Here is a 14,741-nt window from a genome sequence, read left to right as displayed (position 1 = left end):
GATGACTGAACAAGCTGTTCTAAAGTTAGATCTGTTGCTGTGTGTTTCTGGTGGTAAGGAAGAGGAATAATTTGGCCACTGTCTTTGTTCTTTAATGCAGGCTTATTGCCTCAAAAATAAAATTGAAAATGTTTCTAGCAATAATTCTCCAAGCACAAATGGCTTTCTTGCTAGTTTTGGCAAGCCTAGCAATTATCAGAATGTGAAATATTGCATGATATAATACCACCATCAGCATCAAGACAAACAACATGTTCATTGTGTCTTTTGCCATGTGAGCAGGTTATTGCCATTGCATTATCCATTCCTCTAAGATGTGTACCTCTGATACCCTGACAAATAGATAACCAGAGAAGTAGAGAGGAGCAGATGCTTTAGCAAGGAACTGTGGCCATTTTCTCATTTGTGTTGGCTCCGTATTTCAATGCAAATATCACTGAACAGGTGGCTGATGAGGTCCCTGTAAATTGTTTACAGTAAAGGTTACAACCAGAATCGATAGGCCTGAGATACTTCTAATTCCATTTGGGAGATGTTCATCTTCCATCTAAACGTTCCCTCTCTGAACAACATCATCCTATTAAAGCTGAAGTCACTGGAACTCAGGTCAATGGAAGGTTCTTCCTATTAAAGCCTTCATTTGTTCTTCACATTTTCCTTTTGTACCATTCTGGGGTGATCAGTAATGATGATCTATACAAGATAGGTTGCCAGCATTACCTACTGACATGACACCTTCTTTAGGAAGAGGTTCATCAGTTCTGACTGGGGAGTTTCCAAATCTGTTCATCTTATTAGTCACTGAATCAGGGGGTAGTGAGATAACACACACAGCTGATGTTGCAGTGTATGATTTATTGCTTGTGTAACACTGCAGATGAGTACTCACATTTACACAAACATCAGCACGCTACAATAGACCCAAATCCTCTTGAAACATATTTGAGAAATATTTGCATTTTGATTTGAAACTTGATTTTAGCCTTAAGTTTGCCCTAGCTTTACTGGAAAGTTGCATACATCCTTGAATAGATGATGACATAGTATCTGTTATACTTGTTTGGTAGGTTTTATTACTCTCTTCGATAAAGGTGTATGCTGTCACTTGCTATATAAGAAAAAATATATCCTATGTTCCACCCTTGTATATCCCCCGAGCCCAATCGTTATATCTGGGATGTAGCCTGCAGCAGGGAAATGAGTAAGCAAATGCTAAATCCAATTAAAATGGTAGTAAAGTGCATATATCACAGGATGCCCATATATTCCCCCTATGTGTAAGGAGCACTTTGGGGTGTGCATAATTGATGTGCATAGAATGTTTGTGCATGTTTCATTTATTTATTTATTTGTTGTGGTTGCACCTATGGAGTCAGATCATAGACAAGGAGGCCATTGTACCAGGCACTATATAAACACCTACAAAATGTTAGACCTTGCCCCAATTAATAGAGGGCATACTCAATGGAAAGTGGGAGGGATATGGGCCTCTCTGCACAACCCTGGACCATGTGGCATTCTCTGCCTCCTAGTAATGTGGTTCTCTGCCCCCCTAGTAATCAGTGGTTCTCTTTTACTGGCCAGATACCTGGAGTGTTTGAGACATGTTTGGCCACAGGGATCGGATGGGCAGCTGTAGAGACAACAGGAGCAGGACAAGATAGGGAAAGATGAATGACGGATGCACAGTGGATCACAGAGAGATGTTGATGGTTAGTAGCTATGGAGGAAGACGAACCTGGCATGAGTAGTTACAGCCACCTGCACTCAGGTGACTGATTATCATCACAGGAAAAAAGAATTGGCCATCCCAGACATCACCTTGCTGTGTGCCAGTTCAGTGCTAATTTCTGGCACTCAAAGCGGTTTCCTGATGATTACCACTGTGTTATCTGCATTATAGTGCTTGTTGAGCTCTGCAAGCACCCTTGAGCTTTCATTGCGTCTGTTCATTCCTTTTTGTCTGCTGCCTGTGGCACCATTCCATTTCCCAGTGGTCATCAGGACCCTTTGTGTGATCTTTTTCACTGCCACACTCAGCCACACCTGAGAGTGGTACCTGGGTGATAGATCTAATTGTTACAAAACAGAACCGCTACCCAAAAATCACATATAGCAATAGCATGTCCCCCTGGACACCTCCCTTAGCTGCTTGCACCTGCCTAGCTTTCCTCTTTTCACGGGGACTGTGGTTCGCAAGCTACATTCCTGTTATTGCTGTTTTATTTCTAGCCTCTTTTTCTGCCTTACATAGAGCCATGTCTTTCTCTGTCTAGGAACTGTGAATTTAGAAAGTAGTAAACAACAATAATATAATAATTAATAATAATGATACTCTGAATTTATAATAGTGCCTTTTCAAAGGATTTCCAAAGGTTTCTCCAGCTGCAGGCAGAGGGGCATAAGTGAATTGCCCATCAACACGTAGCAAGCCTGTGGTAGAGTGGGAAATAGAATGCAGGCTATGTGACTGAGTCACATACCCTGCTTTTACCACTAGGAAGCACTCTCCTTATATAGATCAAGAGGGACACACACACACACTCTTTCAATGAGAGTTAGGCTCCAAGTGTCTAAATCACTTTTGAAAAATGGGACTTAGGTTCCTAAGTCACTTTTCAAAATTTTATACCTAGAGATGAACAAACAAATTCACATGAACCTGCCTTTTAGAACGTTTTAAATGTTTTTAAGTTGTGTAATTCCTCCTCCCATCCCTTCATTATTTTTCATGTTTGCTGGGCCCCTGAATGTGATGAGAGCGCCTGTTCTCCAGATATTTATGGGGATCCCCCTGGATTGTGGATCCATGGATACTGCTGGTTTTACTGGTCATGTCTCCTTTCCTCATGCAGTGGTTGAAATTCTTTTCCCTGGAGGGAAGGTATGACTTGAACTCTTAGATTTCTTACTCGCAGATTCTTCAGCACATTTTATTCCACACATACTCCAAGGCTTGTTTGCAGGAAGGTAGCTTGTCACCTTTAATTAGTACAAATATATACGTCGTCTTCTTATTAATAGAGTCATAGATTGTTATGGTCATTAAGGTCATTTAGTCTCACTTCCTGCCTTACACAGGCCACTGGATTTCATTGAGTAATCCCTGCATTGAGCCCAATAGTTTGTGGGTTGAATTACAGCATATCTTTTGGAAAGACACCCAGTCTTGATTTAAAGTAGGTTTATGATATGTGTGAATCCAGCAAAAGCTATGCAAGACTGATCATGATTGGAGACCCACAGAAAAACCCTGGCATTGTTCTGTATTCTTACTTTACTTGGAATTATACCTGATTAACTGAGGGTACAGCTGAGCGGAAAAGTTAAATCGGAGTTTCTCTGACATGGAATATTGTAGCCTTTAAGGGCTAAGCACCATACTCTTCTGCAAATATATTTGCAGCTGCTACTGATTTAACAGAAACTATCCCTCTATTCTCAGGCTTCAAACTGGCCTTAAATTATCACAGAATCTATCAGGAAATTGGTGCTTCATTTTTACATTTTACTTGTAATATGTGCAGAGTAAGGCAAACTCTTCTTACACAGTCCAGACACACTCACAAGGTAATAGGATATTATGGGAGTAGCAATATATTCATTTCCTTAGCCAAAGGGTTATTCTGCATGCATTTCTGCCTTGAACCATCACTCACTAAACACTAAAAAAGATCAGACAGCAGAAGGCTGATGTCATGCTGGTGTCTTTCTCTTTGGTTCCGAGAGTCATGGTTTCCAGAAGTTATATATTGCATTTGGCTCAAAAAATCAAACCATTCTCCTTATATTGCAAGCCATATTGAGCCAGGGAAACTATTACCTCCTTATCTTCAAATACTCCTTGAGGCCAATAATTTGGTTTTTCCCAATGTATAAATTAGAGACTAATAGCTATAGAAACTTTATTTATTTATTTGTATTGAAGTAGCACCTCAATACCCTTATCAGGATCAGTGCCACACTGTGCTGTACTCTAGCACCAGGAGTTTACAATCTGAGGAAACATTTCCCTATTTTCTCCCATAGGGGACTCAGATTTGCATATGAGACAAAAGCTGATATGATTTCTTTATGCCTAATCACTACAACGACTAAGACAGGGGAAATATGTACTTACTAAGGAAAAGTCTCCTCACTAACATCTGTGCAACTCCATTAACTTCAAGAAGACAGTTCAAGGAAAGATACTCTTGGATCAGTGTATACTTGCATTAGTCCAAGGAATTCAAGAAAACAGATTGCTTGTTTGTGTTCTTCAGAACTCAAAAGCAAGTCATACCCTTTCGCAAAACCTCACTATCTCAATGATTAATAATACTGTGGATTGATATAGAATCTTTCATTCAAGTACTTTAAAGCATTTATCATGCTGTGTCTCCAGAGTTAACAAGTAAAAAAACCAAGCAAACAAAAACCCACTTGCCAAAATTAATACTTTTTCTGTTGGAGCAATGTGCGCTTTTTGAATAGGAGTAATGGAAGTTCTTGGCGCCAGAGCCTCAGCTGATATAAATGGGCTTAGCTTTATTTAAGTCAATGGAGCTACACCAATTTACACCATCTGAGGATCTAAACCTTGATGTTTACAAAGCCATTATTTGGAGATGGTACCTGTACTCTCTGGGCATCACCATCTGGTTACTTGTGCCTCATCACATGCTGCATATGGAAGGACATTTTGTTAGGAAGTAGTTCCATCACACTTGTAAGTCAAAACACTTGTATCATTCACAGGAGCCCAACTAGAGCAGAGGACTTGCTGAAAAGGGAATTTATATTAGAAAGGAATGTAACTATTTCTAACAAGCATCTTTCTAAAATGTCACTGAAACTGGACAAAAACCTTGCACCACAGAAAGGATGCCAAAATGCATATTAAATTAGTATAATTACCTTCCAGAAAAAGCTGACATTGGCTGATAGACTCACCTTGGACCCAGTTCTCCATTGCTCTGTAGGCATTTATCCCAGGGAAGAGTGGGTGTAATGTACTAACATATCAGAATGGGAGCGGTTTGTACTTACTTTGTACTGGTGCTAATGACTACACAAAGTGTAGGGCGCTACATAATCAGCCTTCATGTTTATTAGAAACAAATAAAAATATCCTTAAGAATGACAGAGGATTTTGGCCTGAATTCATTAAATGAGTTAGGTGCCGAAGTCCCGGTTTTGGAACCACTGTGATGCACAAAACTCCCACTGAACCCTGTAGGCATCTAAACTCACACGACACCTACTTTTTTGCCGTAAAGATCTGTGGGCACCTATGTTTCAGCCTTGGAGCACGCGTACTCATGTCTCCCAATTGGCACCTGAGCAGCTATCTGCTGCTGAAACCCCAGAGCAATTCACAAACCAGGGAACGCAGGCATTCCACTGCCTAAGTTGGGTGCAGGGCCCAATCTGGGAGGGGCCCTCTGAGCATGTCTAATGGATTGGGGCCCTTCAGATGAGTTCTCACAAAATATCTGGGAAAGAGGAGGCGTTCCCTCATAGCATTTAGCTCAGCAGTTAGGGAACTCACCTGAGGGGAGAAGGGATTTGAACAGGGATTTACCACCTCTTAGGTGATTGCTCTAACCACTTGATGTGGGGCTCCCTTAGTTTCTCTTGTTGAAAATTTTGCACTGTGCATAAATAATTAAAGAGTCATTGGAGCAGGGAGACTGGATCCTGGGTTTCCCACCTCTCACTTGAGTGCTCAAACCTCCAGAGTCGTTCACATGCTTGTGCTCTCACTCTCAGTTTAGGAGACATTTTGGGTAGAGAGTGCAAGCAAGCAAGCATGAACATGACTCTATAACCAAGTGCAATGATATTCCCTCTAATTTTCGACATCCCTGTGTGGAATGAATTTTGTTATGTCCACTAATATGGAGGTGATGTGTGGTGGGGGTGGGGCTGAGGGGTTTGGAGTGTGGGAGGAGGCTCAGGGCTGGGGTAGAATGTTGAGATGCGGGGGGTGAGGGCTCTGGCTGGCAGTGCTGGCTCTGGGGTGGGACCAGGGATGAGAGGTTTGGAGTGCAGGCTGCTCCGGGACTGCAGCAGGGAGAGAGGACTCCCCCCAGCCCTGTCTCACCACAACAGCCCAGGGCCGGGGGGAGCAGGGGAGCAGGCTGCTGGGGCAGCTCTGGGGCCAGGGCCAGGGACGAGGCGCGTCTCCCACCTGCATGGCCCTTGACAGCCTGTGCGCGGCCATGCGGCTGCACAGCTTAGCAGGAACTTAGGCTAGGTGGTTAGAGCATGCAGCTGGGAGGCGGGAGACAGAAAATCAGGTCCCCATGCTCCAATGACATTTAATTAGTTACCTAGAGTGCAGCAGCTTCAACAGGAGAGACTAAGGGACACCCTGCTCCCACCTCCAAATATCCTATAGCCCAATGGTTAGAGCACTCATCTGAGAGGTGGTAAATGCCTTCTCCCCTCAGAGGGAGGGGGAATTGAATTGGGGGCTCTACCACGTCCCTAACCCCTGGGCTAAAAACTATGGGGAAAGTACCTCCTCCTCCCAGCTTCTTGTTAAAATGGTGTAGGCACCTAATGCCAAGAGAGGGTTTGCATCTGGGCATTGCAAAGAGCAATAGGGCCTCCCTGCGGCCTGCACTTAGGCACTTATCTCTGAGACGGGAATGGGGCTTAGTACACATTCCTATCGTTGGCATCTCTCATTGGCTAGTTTAAATGTGGCATCTCCCATTGGCTAGTTTAGGTAGCTCCTTGCATAGCATGCTGGCTTTTGTGAATCACAGTATAAGATGCCTATTCATTTTATAGGAGCTTTGGTGCCTAACTGAGGCTTTGTGAATCACAGTGATTCTCTAGACACCTAAAAAAGTTAGGCATTATGACGCTGAGCATCACAACGCCTCACTTCTTTTTGTGAACTCAGGCCTTTGTGTGTAGAAACAGCTTTGCACTATTAAGCTGTTAGATGGCAGAACTGAAAACTCCTTAGTCTTCTCTTTGTGTTAATGTGAAGAAAAAAATCCTGTCAGTTAAACTATACTTAAAATGACTGGGTAGTATAACAGAGGTAATCTGACTGTTTGTAAACTCTTGTCTACATGTTTACATGGGACGGTTCAGAAAGTTGAGTGAGAAGAAGGGAGTGATATATCACAACCCTCCTTAATAAAGTTTTTAAAGCTCTAAAGTGGAATGAGCAAGATTTATCAACGCTGCCTTAATGCTTTTCCACATATAATACATACATTGTTAGCTAGCTGACGATGTGCTGATAGGGTGTAACATAAAGCAGCTATTCTTCTGTTGCAGTCCCACTGTAAGCCATGTTAAATTTGAATGATCAGCCTGCCGACTGATATTGTGGGTGGAAAGGGTTTAAACTGAGAAACTGAATTGCTTGTTAAATTTCTTCTAGATAAATGACTGTTCCTCTCCTGTACTTCAGAAAAGAGCTTTGCATTTGACCAAAGCATTTGCAAGAAGGAAGGAATTGAAATTTGTTGATATAGTAAAGCAGTGTACTTTGTTTTGTCATCTTGCAATGCACTTGTAGAGACAAAACAGGCGCTTCATACTGAATATGAAAAATGAGTCTTTAAAGGTAAAGGCAAAACTGTATTTCAAAAGGCTTGTAAGAGGGATGAAAATCAGCCCCTTAATTCTTTTTTTCTTTTTAAATCCTGCCTTTAATGCAAACCCTGAGGAATCTGTGGTTTTGAGTATTTTCCTTCTTATTTGTTATTTCTGTTGTGGTAGCACCTAAGAACCTCAAACAAGGATTATTATATCAGGCAATATACAAAAAATAATGTGGAGATAGTCCCTGCCCCAGAGATCTCACAATCCAGACACTGGGAAACAGGTAATTAATGAGACAAATGTGGGAAGGGAGAAAATAAAGTAGCTATGGGGAGGCACAGTTGTCTCAGTAGTTGCAGGTGGCCACTAGCCTAATGCCAGACAGAACTATTTCTCTTGAGACTCCTGTGCATTATGCTCTCCCCATATGTTTCCTTGTGTAAAATATAATAGCCAGCCAGTTTCTGTTTTATGTTTTACTTACTCTTGCTGTTGTACCTTTGCCATTCTTTTAATGCTGTGTGGCAGTCGAGGAGTCAGTTAATCACAGAGTGGCTCACATCAGAGTTTATTTTCTATGGGTTCAAACTTTGGTTAATAAAAATACAGAAGCAGCCAAGTTTTCAAGTGTGTGTGTGAACAATAATAGGCAAACATGGAGTATAATAAATCATCTAGTTATAGCCCTGAGGGATCACAATGCCCTTCAACAGAGTTTCCTTCTGAAGTTCAGTTATAGGAGCTGGGATTTTATTTCAAAGCACATATCAGAAAAGGCAAATTAATTAGTGTGACGTTTCCAATTGAATAAATGATTGGGAACCAGCTGTGTCTGTGAAATTGCAAGTAAAAATGCAGCACTCAGAACTTGTTAATGCTTTTTTTGGCATGGAAAAAGGAGACATAGGTATCTAATATTAAATAGTGTTGCAAAAGGGCAAGTTAGCACTTTATTTGCCAAAGTAACTTTCAAAGACTATCTAGGTTACAAAGTTTGACTTTCTGCACATAAATCTTGAATGATTGACAGACTACTGTTAAATAGCTTTGTTCAGAAAGATAATCTTTGGCATGCAGCATCAAAGGTTTGAAACCCTGGAAGGACTGAAAAGAAAACCCCACTTTTAGACTGATTTCCCCTGCAGATCAGCACTCCTGTGAAATTTGCCTGGGAGTTATGAGCTATTTACTGTATTATGTTTTTTTGCACTGTATGCACAGGCACCTTTTGTTCTTTTTATCTCCAAGATTTTGGGACTTATTTATTTATTTAGCACATGAAATGTTAATGAGCGAATGCATTGGTGAAACATGAGGGGGGAAAGCCCTGATGTTAGACCGTTCTGTTCACCTTTATTTTATTGCAAGTTGGAGTGTTGGTTTTATGGTACTTAAATTTATGGGTACATATTTTTATGGTAAAGCCCAATGACATGTTCAGTGTGCTCCATCAAACTGTCTGTGTTTCTGTGTTTGATTCACAACTCTGCAGGGTATGAATCAGTCTTCCAGTATAACCTTTAATCACTTTTTTTTAACCTAAATAATGTAGTGTGGTTTTTATTTATGGCCTGTGTCATCATCTAATTATGTAAACCCACCTAAAGAAACAGCAGATAGAGTATTTCCCTAAAAACTCTTGTCAGCTATTGATTGACTCAGAAGACAAAGTTTCTTTATTGGGTCCAATCAGCTGAGACAGAAAATTCACAGGTAGCTCACAGCATATTTAAATCTGTTCAAAGCCAAGTTGCAGGTGCGACTGATAGGGGCAAGTGAGGCTTGAGGAATGAAAGAAAAGTGGCCCAGCATGGCAGGCCCTTTTTAAAATTACTTATTTGTTTCTTATTTAAAAAAACTTATTTATTACTTTATAGTGAGAATCCCCTTTGTTACCTGTTGACCATTCAAACCCTACTTTCTGTGTGCAGTAGTTATAACAGAATGAACAGGAAGCTCTTATGCCCTTGTTTGTTTTTTACAGGGTGAAGTGAAGAAGTAAAGTCTCCCCGCTGAACTACTATGAGGTCAGAAGCCTTGCTGCTATATTTCACACTGCTACACTTTGCTGGGGCTGGTTTCCCAGAAGATTCTGAGCCAATCAGTATTTCGCATGGCAACTGTAAGTATGAAAGGTCTGCTGCTTTTTTCCTCCCCCAAGCTCTGAGAAGGAATGTATTGATCACTGAACTTCAAAATTGTACCGTTTTAGCTGATCTGAAATGAATGATGTTTTTTATTTCTTGATGGCTCTTCAGATCAGCCAGATTACATTCCCAGATGATAAAACTAGAGCAGAACACTTCTGCCCTGACTTGGGTTTTCAGAACTGATGAGCTGCTTGCTCCTCCAAAACCATAACCTAGAATACTCTTCAAATGGGAGTTTCTGCAGTGCGGCCAGTCCACAGTTTCCCATCCTACCCAACAACAAATGAAGAGAGCTTGTTTTTCATGAGCAGAGAGTTTCTTACCTGAATCCCAAGAAGCAAGGTTCTGGAGAACCAACCAAGTCCATATATCAGGTGTAACTCACTAATGTAGCTGTGTTGAGGACATACCACTGAAATGATTTTTCTAGAACTACACAAATAACCAGATTTGTTTGCTCAGCCTTTGATGAATCTTTGTCCCACTTTCCCATTTTGGGCAGTAAAACTGTTTAAGATTCTGACAAAAACATTTTGATGAAAAGGCAACATTTTTGCAACAAATATTCTCCATTTTCTGACCTGCCTTAATGGGGAGTCTCTCTGAGATTAGACTAGCAAAGGGTGCTGCAAGTCAGGATCAAGATGGCCTGGCTGGACTAAGTGAGAAAGCTTGTACTGCATTTGACCACCTAGGCCAGACCCTCAGTATTACCAAGTTCCTCTTTATCATGGTTATCACAATTATTCCAAAAAGGCCTTCTGGAGACTAAAGTCACAAGGGGGACTTAGGCATCTCACAGCCCCTTTAGTAGCCTAAGTACAACAAGCAGGTGCCATTGGCATTCACACAATCCCCATTCAGCTGCTTCCTAACTCTGGATATACCTAGGCATCAAAGTTTCCACTTGTGAAATTTATGAGGTGCTTAAATTTATGCCACGAAATCCTACACTGCCCAGCAGCTTGGTATCCAATTCACACCTGTGCCCCAGTGAGTTTACAAAGTAGGCATCCTCCCCACCTGTGTGGCCTGATCCATTAGGCATACACATAGCCCAGACAAGGAACAGGGGGTTGAACACAGAGCTCCTCCTCACAAGTAAGTGCTGTAATTTCTGGGCTCTCTCTCCTGTTGGAGCTATTCCACTTTGTATAAATAACGCAATATTCATTAGTGTAGAGACTTGAACTTGAGTCTCCCCCTCCCCCCAGGTGAATGCCTTCCAGGCTATAGAGTTATTGCCACTCGCTCTGACCCAGGAGTTTTTAATTATTTTATACAAAATGGAACAGTGTCAACAGGAGAGACTGAGAGAACCCACCCCAGAACACCCAGTGGTTAGGGCACTCTCCTGGAAGGTGCGAGAACTGTATTCAAATTCCCCTGTGTCTGATTTGAACCAACATCTCCCATCTCTAAGATGAATGTTCTAACCCTTGGACTATTGGATAAAAGGGTGAGATACCATCTGCAACTCAGTTTTTCTTGGGAAAGGGCTGACCTGACTTAGGTACCTAAGTCCATGAGAGGGTTCACAGCCATGAATCCTGAGGGGAGATGGGCATTTCCCTCTGGCCCAGACTTCGGCACCTAACTCCTTTTGAGGGGCAGGCCTTAGGCCTCTTTCCTCAGCATTTCCTAGTGGCCAGGGGTGAAAGTAACATTAAGCACTTACCGGTATGGAGGCCCAGCCTCGGATGGAAGGGGCAGGGCTGTGGGTCAGCCTCCCCCAGCCAGCCTGTCCATGCCGCCTGGCCCATGCTGCCCAGGGCTCCAGCGGCAATTTAAAGGGCGCGGGACTCTGGCCGCTGCCGCAGGAGCAGCAGCGGCAGCGGCCGGGAGCCCCGGGCTCTTTTGTGCCAGCCCCAGAGCAGCTGCTCCTTTTGCCCTACTGAAAAGTGGTGGACAAAAGGGAAAGCGATGCTAAAGCTCTGCTGCAGTAGCACTTTAACATCGGCTGCGTACGGGCTGGTACCAGCAGCCACTTCTTACCGGTATGCCGTACCAGCCCGTACCGGCCTCCTTTCACCCTGCTACTGGCTAGCTTAGCTGGCAGACTACTCAGCTTGCGGGCTTCTGTGAATCCCATTTTTAGGTGCCTAACTCTCCCCACACATTGTATAGGAAGCCTTGGTGCTTCACTTGGGGCTGTGAATTCCACTAGGTGTCAGGGCACCTTGAAGTTAGACAGACAGTGCAACAACTAGGGTGACCAGATGTCCCGAATTTATAGGGACAGTCCTGATTTTTGGGCCTTTTTCTTATATAAGCTTCTATTACTCCCCATCCCTGTCCTGATTTTTCACAGTTGCTCTCTGGTCACCCTAGCAACAACTAAATCCCCCTTGTGAATCTAGCCCTGGTGTTCAGCAATTGTCAGAATTGGCACCTGCATTTGTAAAAGTGTGGTTAAGGAATGGCAAGTCAGCAATCTTAACCCCTCTGCAGAGGAAAATATGTAAAACTTCTATTTCTATGTTATGAATGTCAAATGGCTGCAAACATACAGGCCTCAGTTCACACAAGGGCAGTCAGTTACAAAGGAACCAGTGTTGGACAGAGGAAAGCTGGAATGTTAAAAATTAGTACTTCTCAAGTAAATCTTGGTCAGGAAGATTAACCTTCTGAACCTCAATCCTCTGTGAGTTTGGTTAATGTATTTACCCAGGAATGCTCTGCTCAGATGCAGCATCTGGATTGCAGGGAAGTTCCTGTTTGTACCAAATTTTACAAGCAGGCTGACTAGACACAAAGTGATTTGCCCAAGCCTATGCAGTGAGTCAGTAGCTCAACCAAGATTAGTACCAAAGACCCTCCTAAAGAGAGAAAATTAAAGCAGAATATCTACAATAATAGCCCCCCCCAAGGTAGTGCTGTTTGTTTGGCGCAAACAGATTTCGGGAGAAAGGGCTTAATGCTTGAATCGATGCCAGTTAACTGCATTATGTGAATGTGCAGGAATTCTGCCTTCTGATGCTGCTCCTACTCATAGTCTCACTTTCTTTCTGTTTTCTGGGCATCTTTCTGATTGCTTTCCTGGGAGCTGCCTAGGTGACTGACTCTTACATCTAGAGACATGCATTGCAAATACATCAGACAGACAAACTCTGTCAGAAATGTTTTCTGGGTGTCTATTATAGGATCTACATACAGATTGTATATAGATCCCATCAGTGCATGTTGACTTCCCAGCAATGAGAGCTCTGGAATATAATGAATAAGTGCTCTCACTGACTGTCAGAGTTGAGGAAAAGGCTGAGTGGCTACTGGTACAGACTTCCAATCAGCATTATCATCTGGCTGCCAGGAAAACTGATGTATCAGACAGGTTGCCAAAAATAAATAAATATGACCAAAAACAATCAGGTTAAATAAATAAATAAATGAAGGTCAATTAATGGCTACCCACAGCGTCTACAAAAAATACAGCTGCCCTGCATTAGCAGCCCAATCCTGTAGGAAACCTGTGAAGCTGGCAATTTTATACCTAGTAATGCCAAGTCCTTAGCTCTAATCATTAGCCAGCATAGCCATTGCAGTGACAGGTGGATTACTATAAAGTAGTGGGGTTTGACCCTCTTTTATTTGTGGACCCCTAAAAAATTTCAAATTGAGATGCGAACCCCCCTTTGGAAATCTTAGACATAGTCTGCGGACCCACCAGAGTCCATGGATCACAGGTTGAAAATCACTGTACTATGATAATGACAACCTTTCACAGACCCTTTAGACATAGTCTGCAGGCCTCTGGATGTCCATGGACCACAAATTGAAAGCCACTGCATACTATACCATAAAATAGCTTTGTTCTGAAAGATAAACTTTGGCAGGCAGCATCCAGCATTTAAAACACTGCAGGGGATGAAAGGAAAACTGTGTGGAAGTGTTAAGTACCTTTATGCCAAGAGCTCTCAGAGCAGTTTTATGCTCTCAGAAATCACAGTTTTTCATTTCTAAAAGCATAATGGCTTTCTCCTTGACAATTGCAAACAAAGATTATAACCTTGATGAGCTATGCAATCCACTGTGCTATTACTTCAGTACCCCAGGCTGTATGGTGGGGAAAGACAGCAAGAGCAGGAATTATAGATTTTGGCAGTGGGTTTGGTGATGGGGATATTCCATGTTAATATGACTTCATAATGTGAGTGTCTCTCTATCTTTTTGCTTTCTTTCTCCCAATCCCTTTCCCTTCTCACAGATACAAAACAGTATCCTGTGTTTGTGGGGCACAAGCCAGGACGGAACGCCACACAAAGGCACAGGCTGGACATCCAGCTGATCATGATAATGAACAGAACCCTCTACATTGCTGCTAGGTCTGTAGTGTTTTCCTAATTCCCTTCTTGCTATTCCTAGAAAAAAAATTGATATTCTGAGTTTATCTCTGCCAGACATTTATTTTAGGATTTTATCACACACATTGGTCTTCATAGTCTATCTGTGATGCATCTTAAAAGCTACATTGGTTTGTCATCTTGGGCTCAATCCTGCAAGGCGCTGAGCAGCTTCTGGGGGTGCTGGGCATCTGCAGCCCCCATTAAAGCCAGTGGAAGTTGAAGGGACTCACAAGGACTTGGAGGATAGAGACAAAATTATTATTTCCTTAAAGGAGTTTGTGATTTTGTTTGAGCACACAATTAATTACATATTTTGGAGAACAAACACAAATGATCCACTGTGTGCATAAGTACATATTTGAATAAGAGTAATTAAACTTTAATGTTCTAGGCATATTTTATAGTAAAACCAAAAACAAGCAGAAGAAATGTTTACTGCTTTTCTTTTGATGTATTCCAGGAGGTTAATTGAATGTCTTTTCTGCATCTTTTTGCTAGTCAGATATATTTTTATATACACAAACACATGCATTTATATGAGAAGGCTTATAAGGCCAGCTCCTTAGTCGGTGTAAATTGGCATAGCTCTGCCAATTTCAGTGGAACTACACCAATTTTTAACAGCTGCAGACCTGGTGCATATTATATGTAAATACTCATTCTCTCATATGTTTTTGGTTTTCCAATGCTAACAGGA

At 42.1% G+C, this 14,741-nt stretch overlaps 1 protein-coding gene across 20 annotated transcripts in view; it reads left to right on the top strand.

The window, feature by feature from the left end:
* Positions 1–14,741, top strand: part of SEMA6A (semaphorin 6A) — a 205,521-nt gene that overhangs the window by 121,324 nt on the left and 69,456 nt on the right. For 10 of the 20 annotated variants that reach the window (XM_045020630.1, XM_045020631.1, XM_045020638.1 and 7 more), the window contains 2 exons: positions 9,536–9,673; positions 13,906–14,023. In XM_045020630.1, coding sequence (XP_044876565.1) covers positions 9,574–9,673; positions 13,906–14,023 — 218 coding nt within the window. In that variant the 5' untranslated portion in view covers positions 9,536–9,573. Of the gene's footprint in view, positions 1–7,551; positions 7,574–8,374; positions 8,459–8,559; positions 8,637–8,740; positions 8,763–9,300; positions 9,428–9,535; positions 9,674–13,905; positions 14,024–14,741 lie in introns of those variants that run through there. The other 10 variants (XM_045020643.1, XM_045020644.1, XM_045020641.1 and 7 more) reach the window with 9 other exon arrangements.

Source organism: Mauremys mutica, chromosome 6 (assembly GCF_020497125.1).
Source record: "Mauremys mutica isolate MM-2020 ecotype Southern chromosome 6, ASM2049712v1, whole genome shotgun sequence".
Taxonomy (NCBI): domain Eukaryota; kingdom Metazoa; phylum Chordata; order Testudines; family Geoemydidae; genus Mauremys; species Mauremys mutica.
This window is presented reverse-complemented; position numbering and strand designations above follow the sequence as displayed.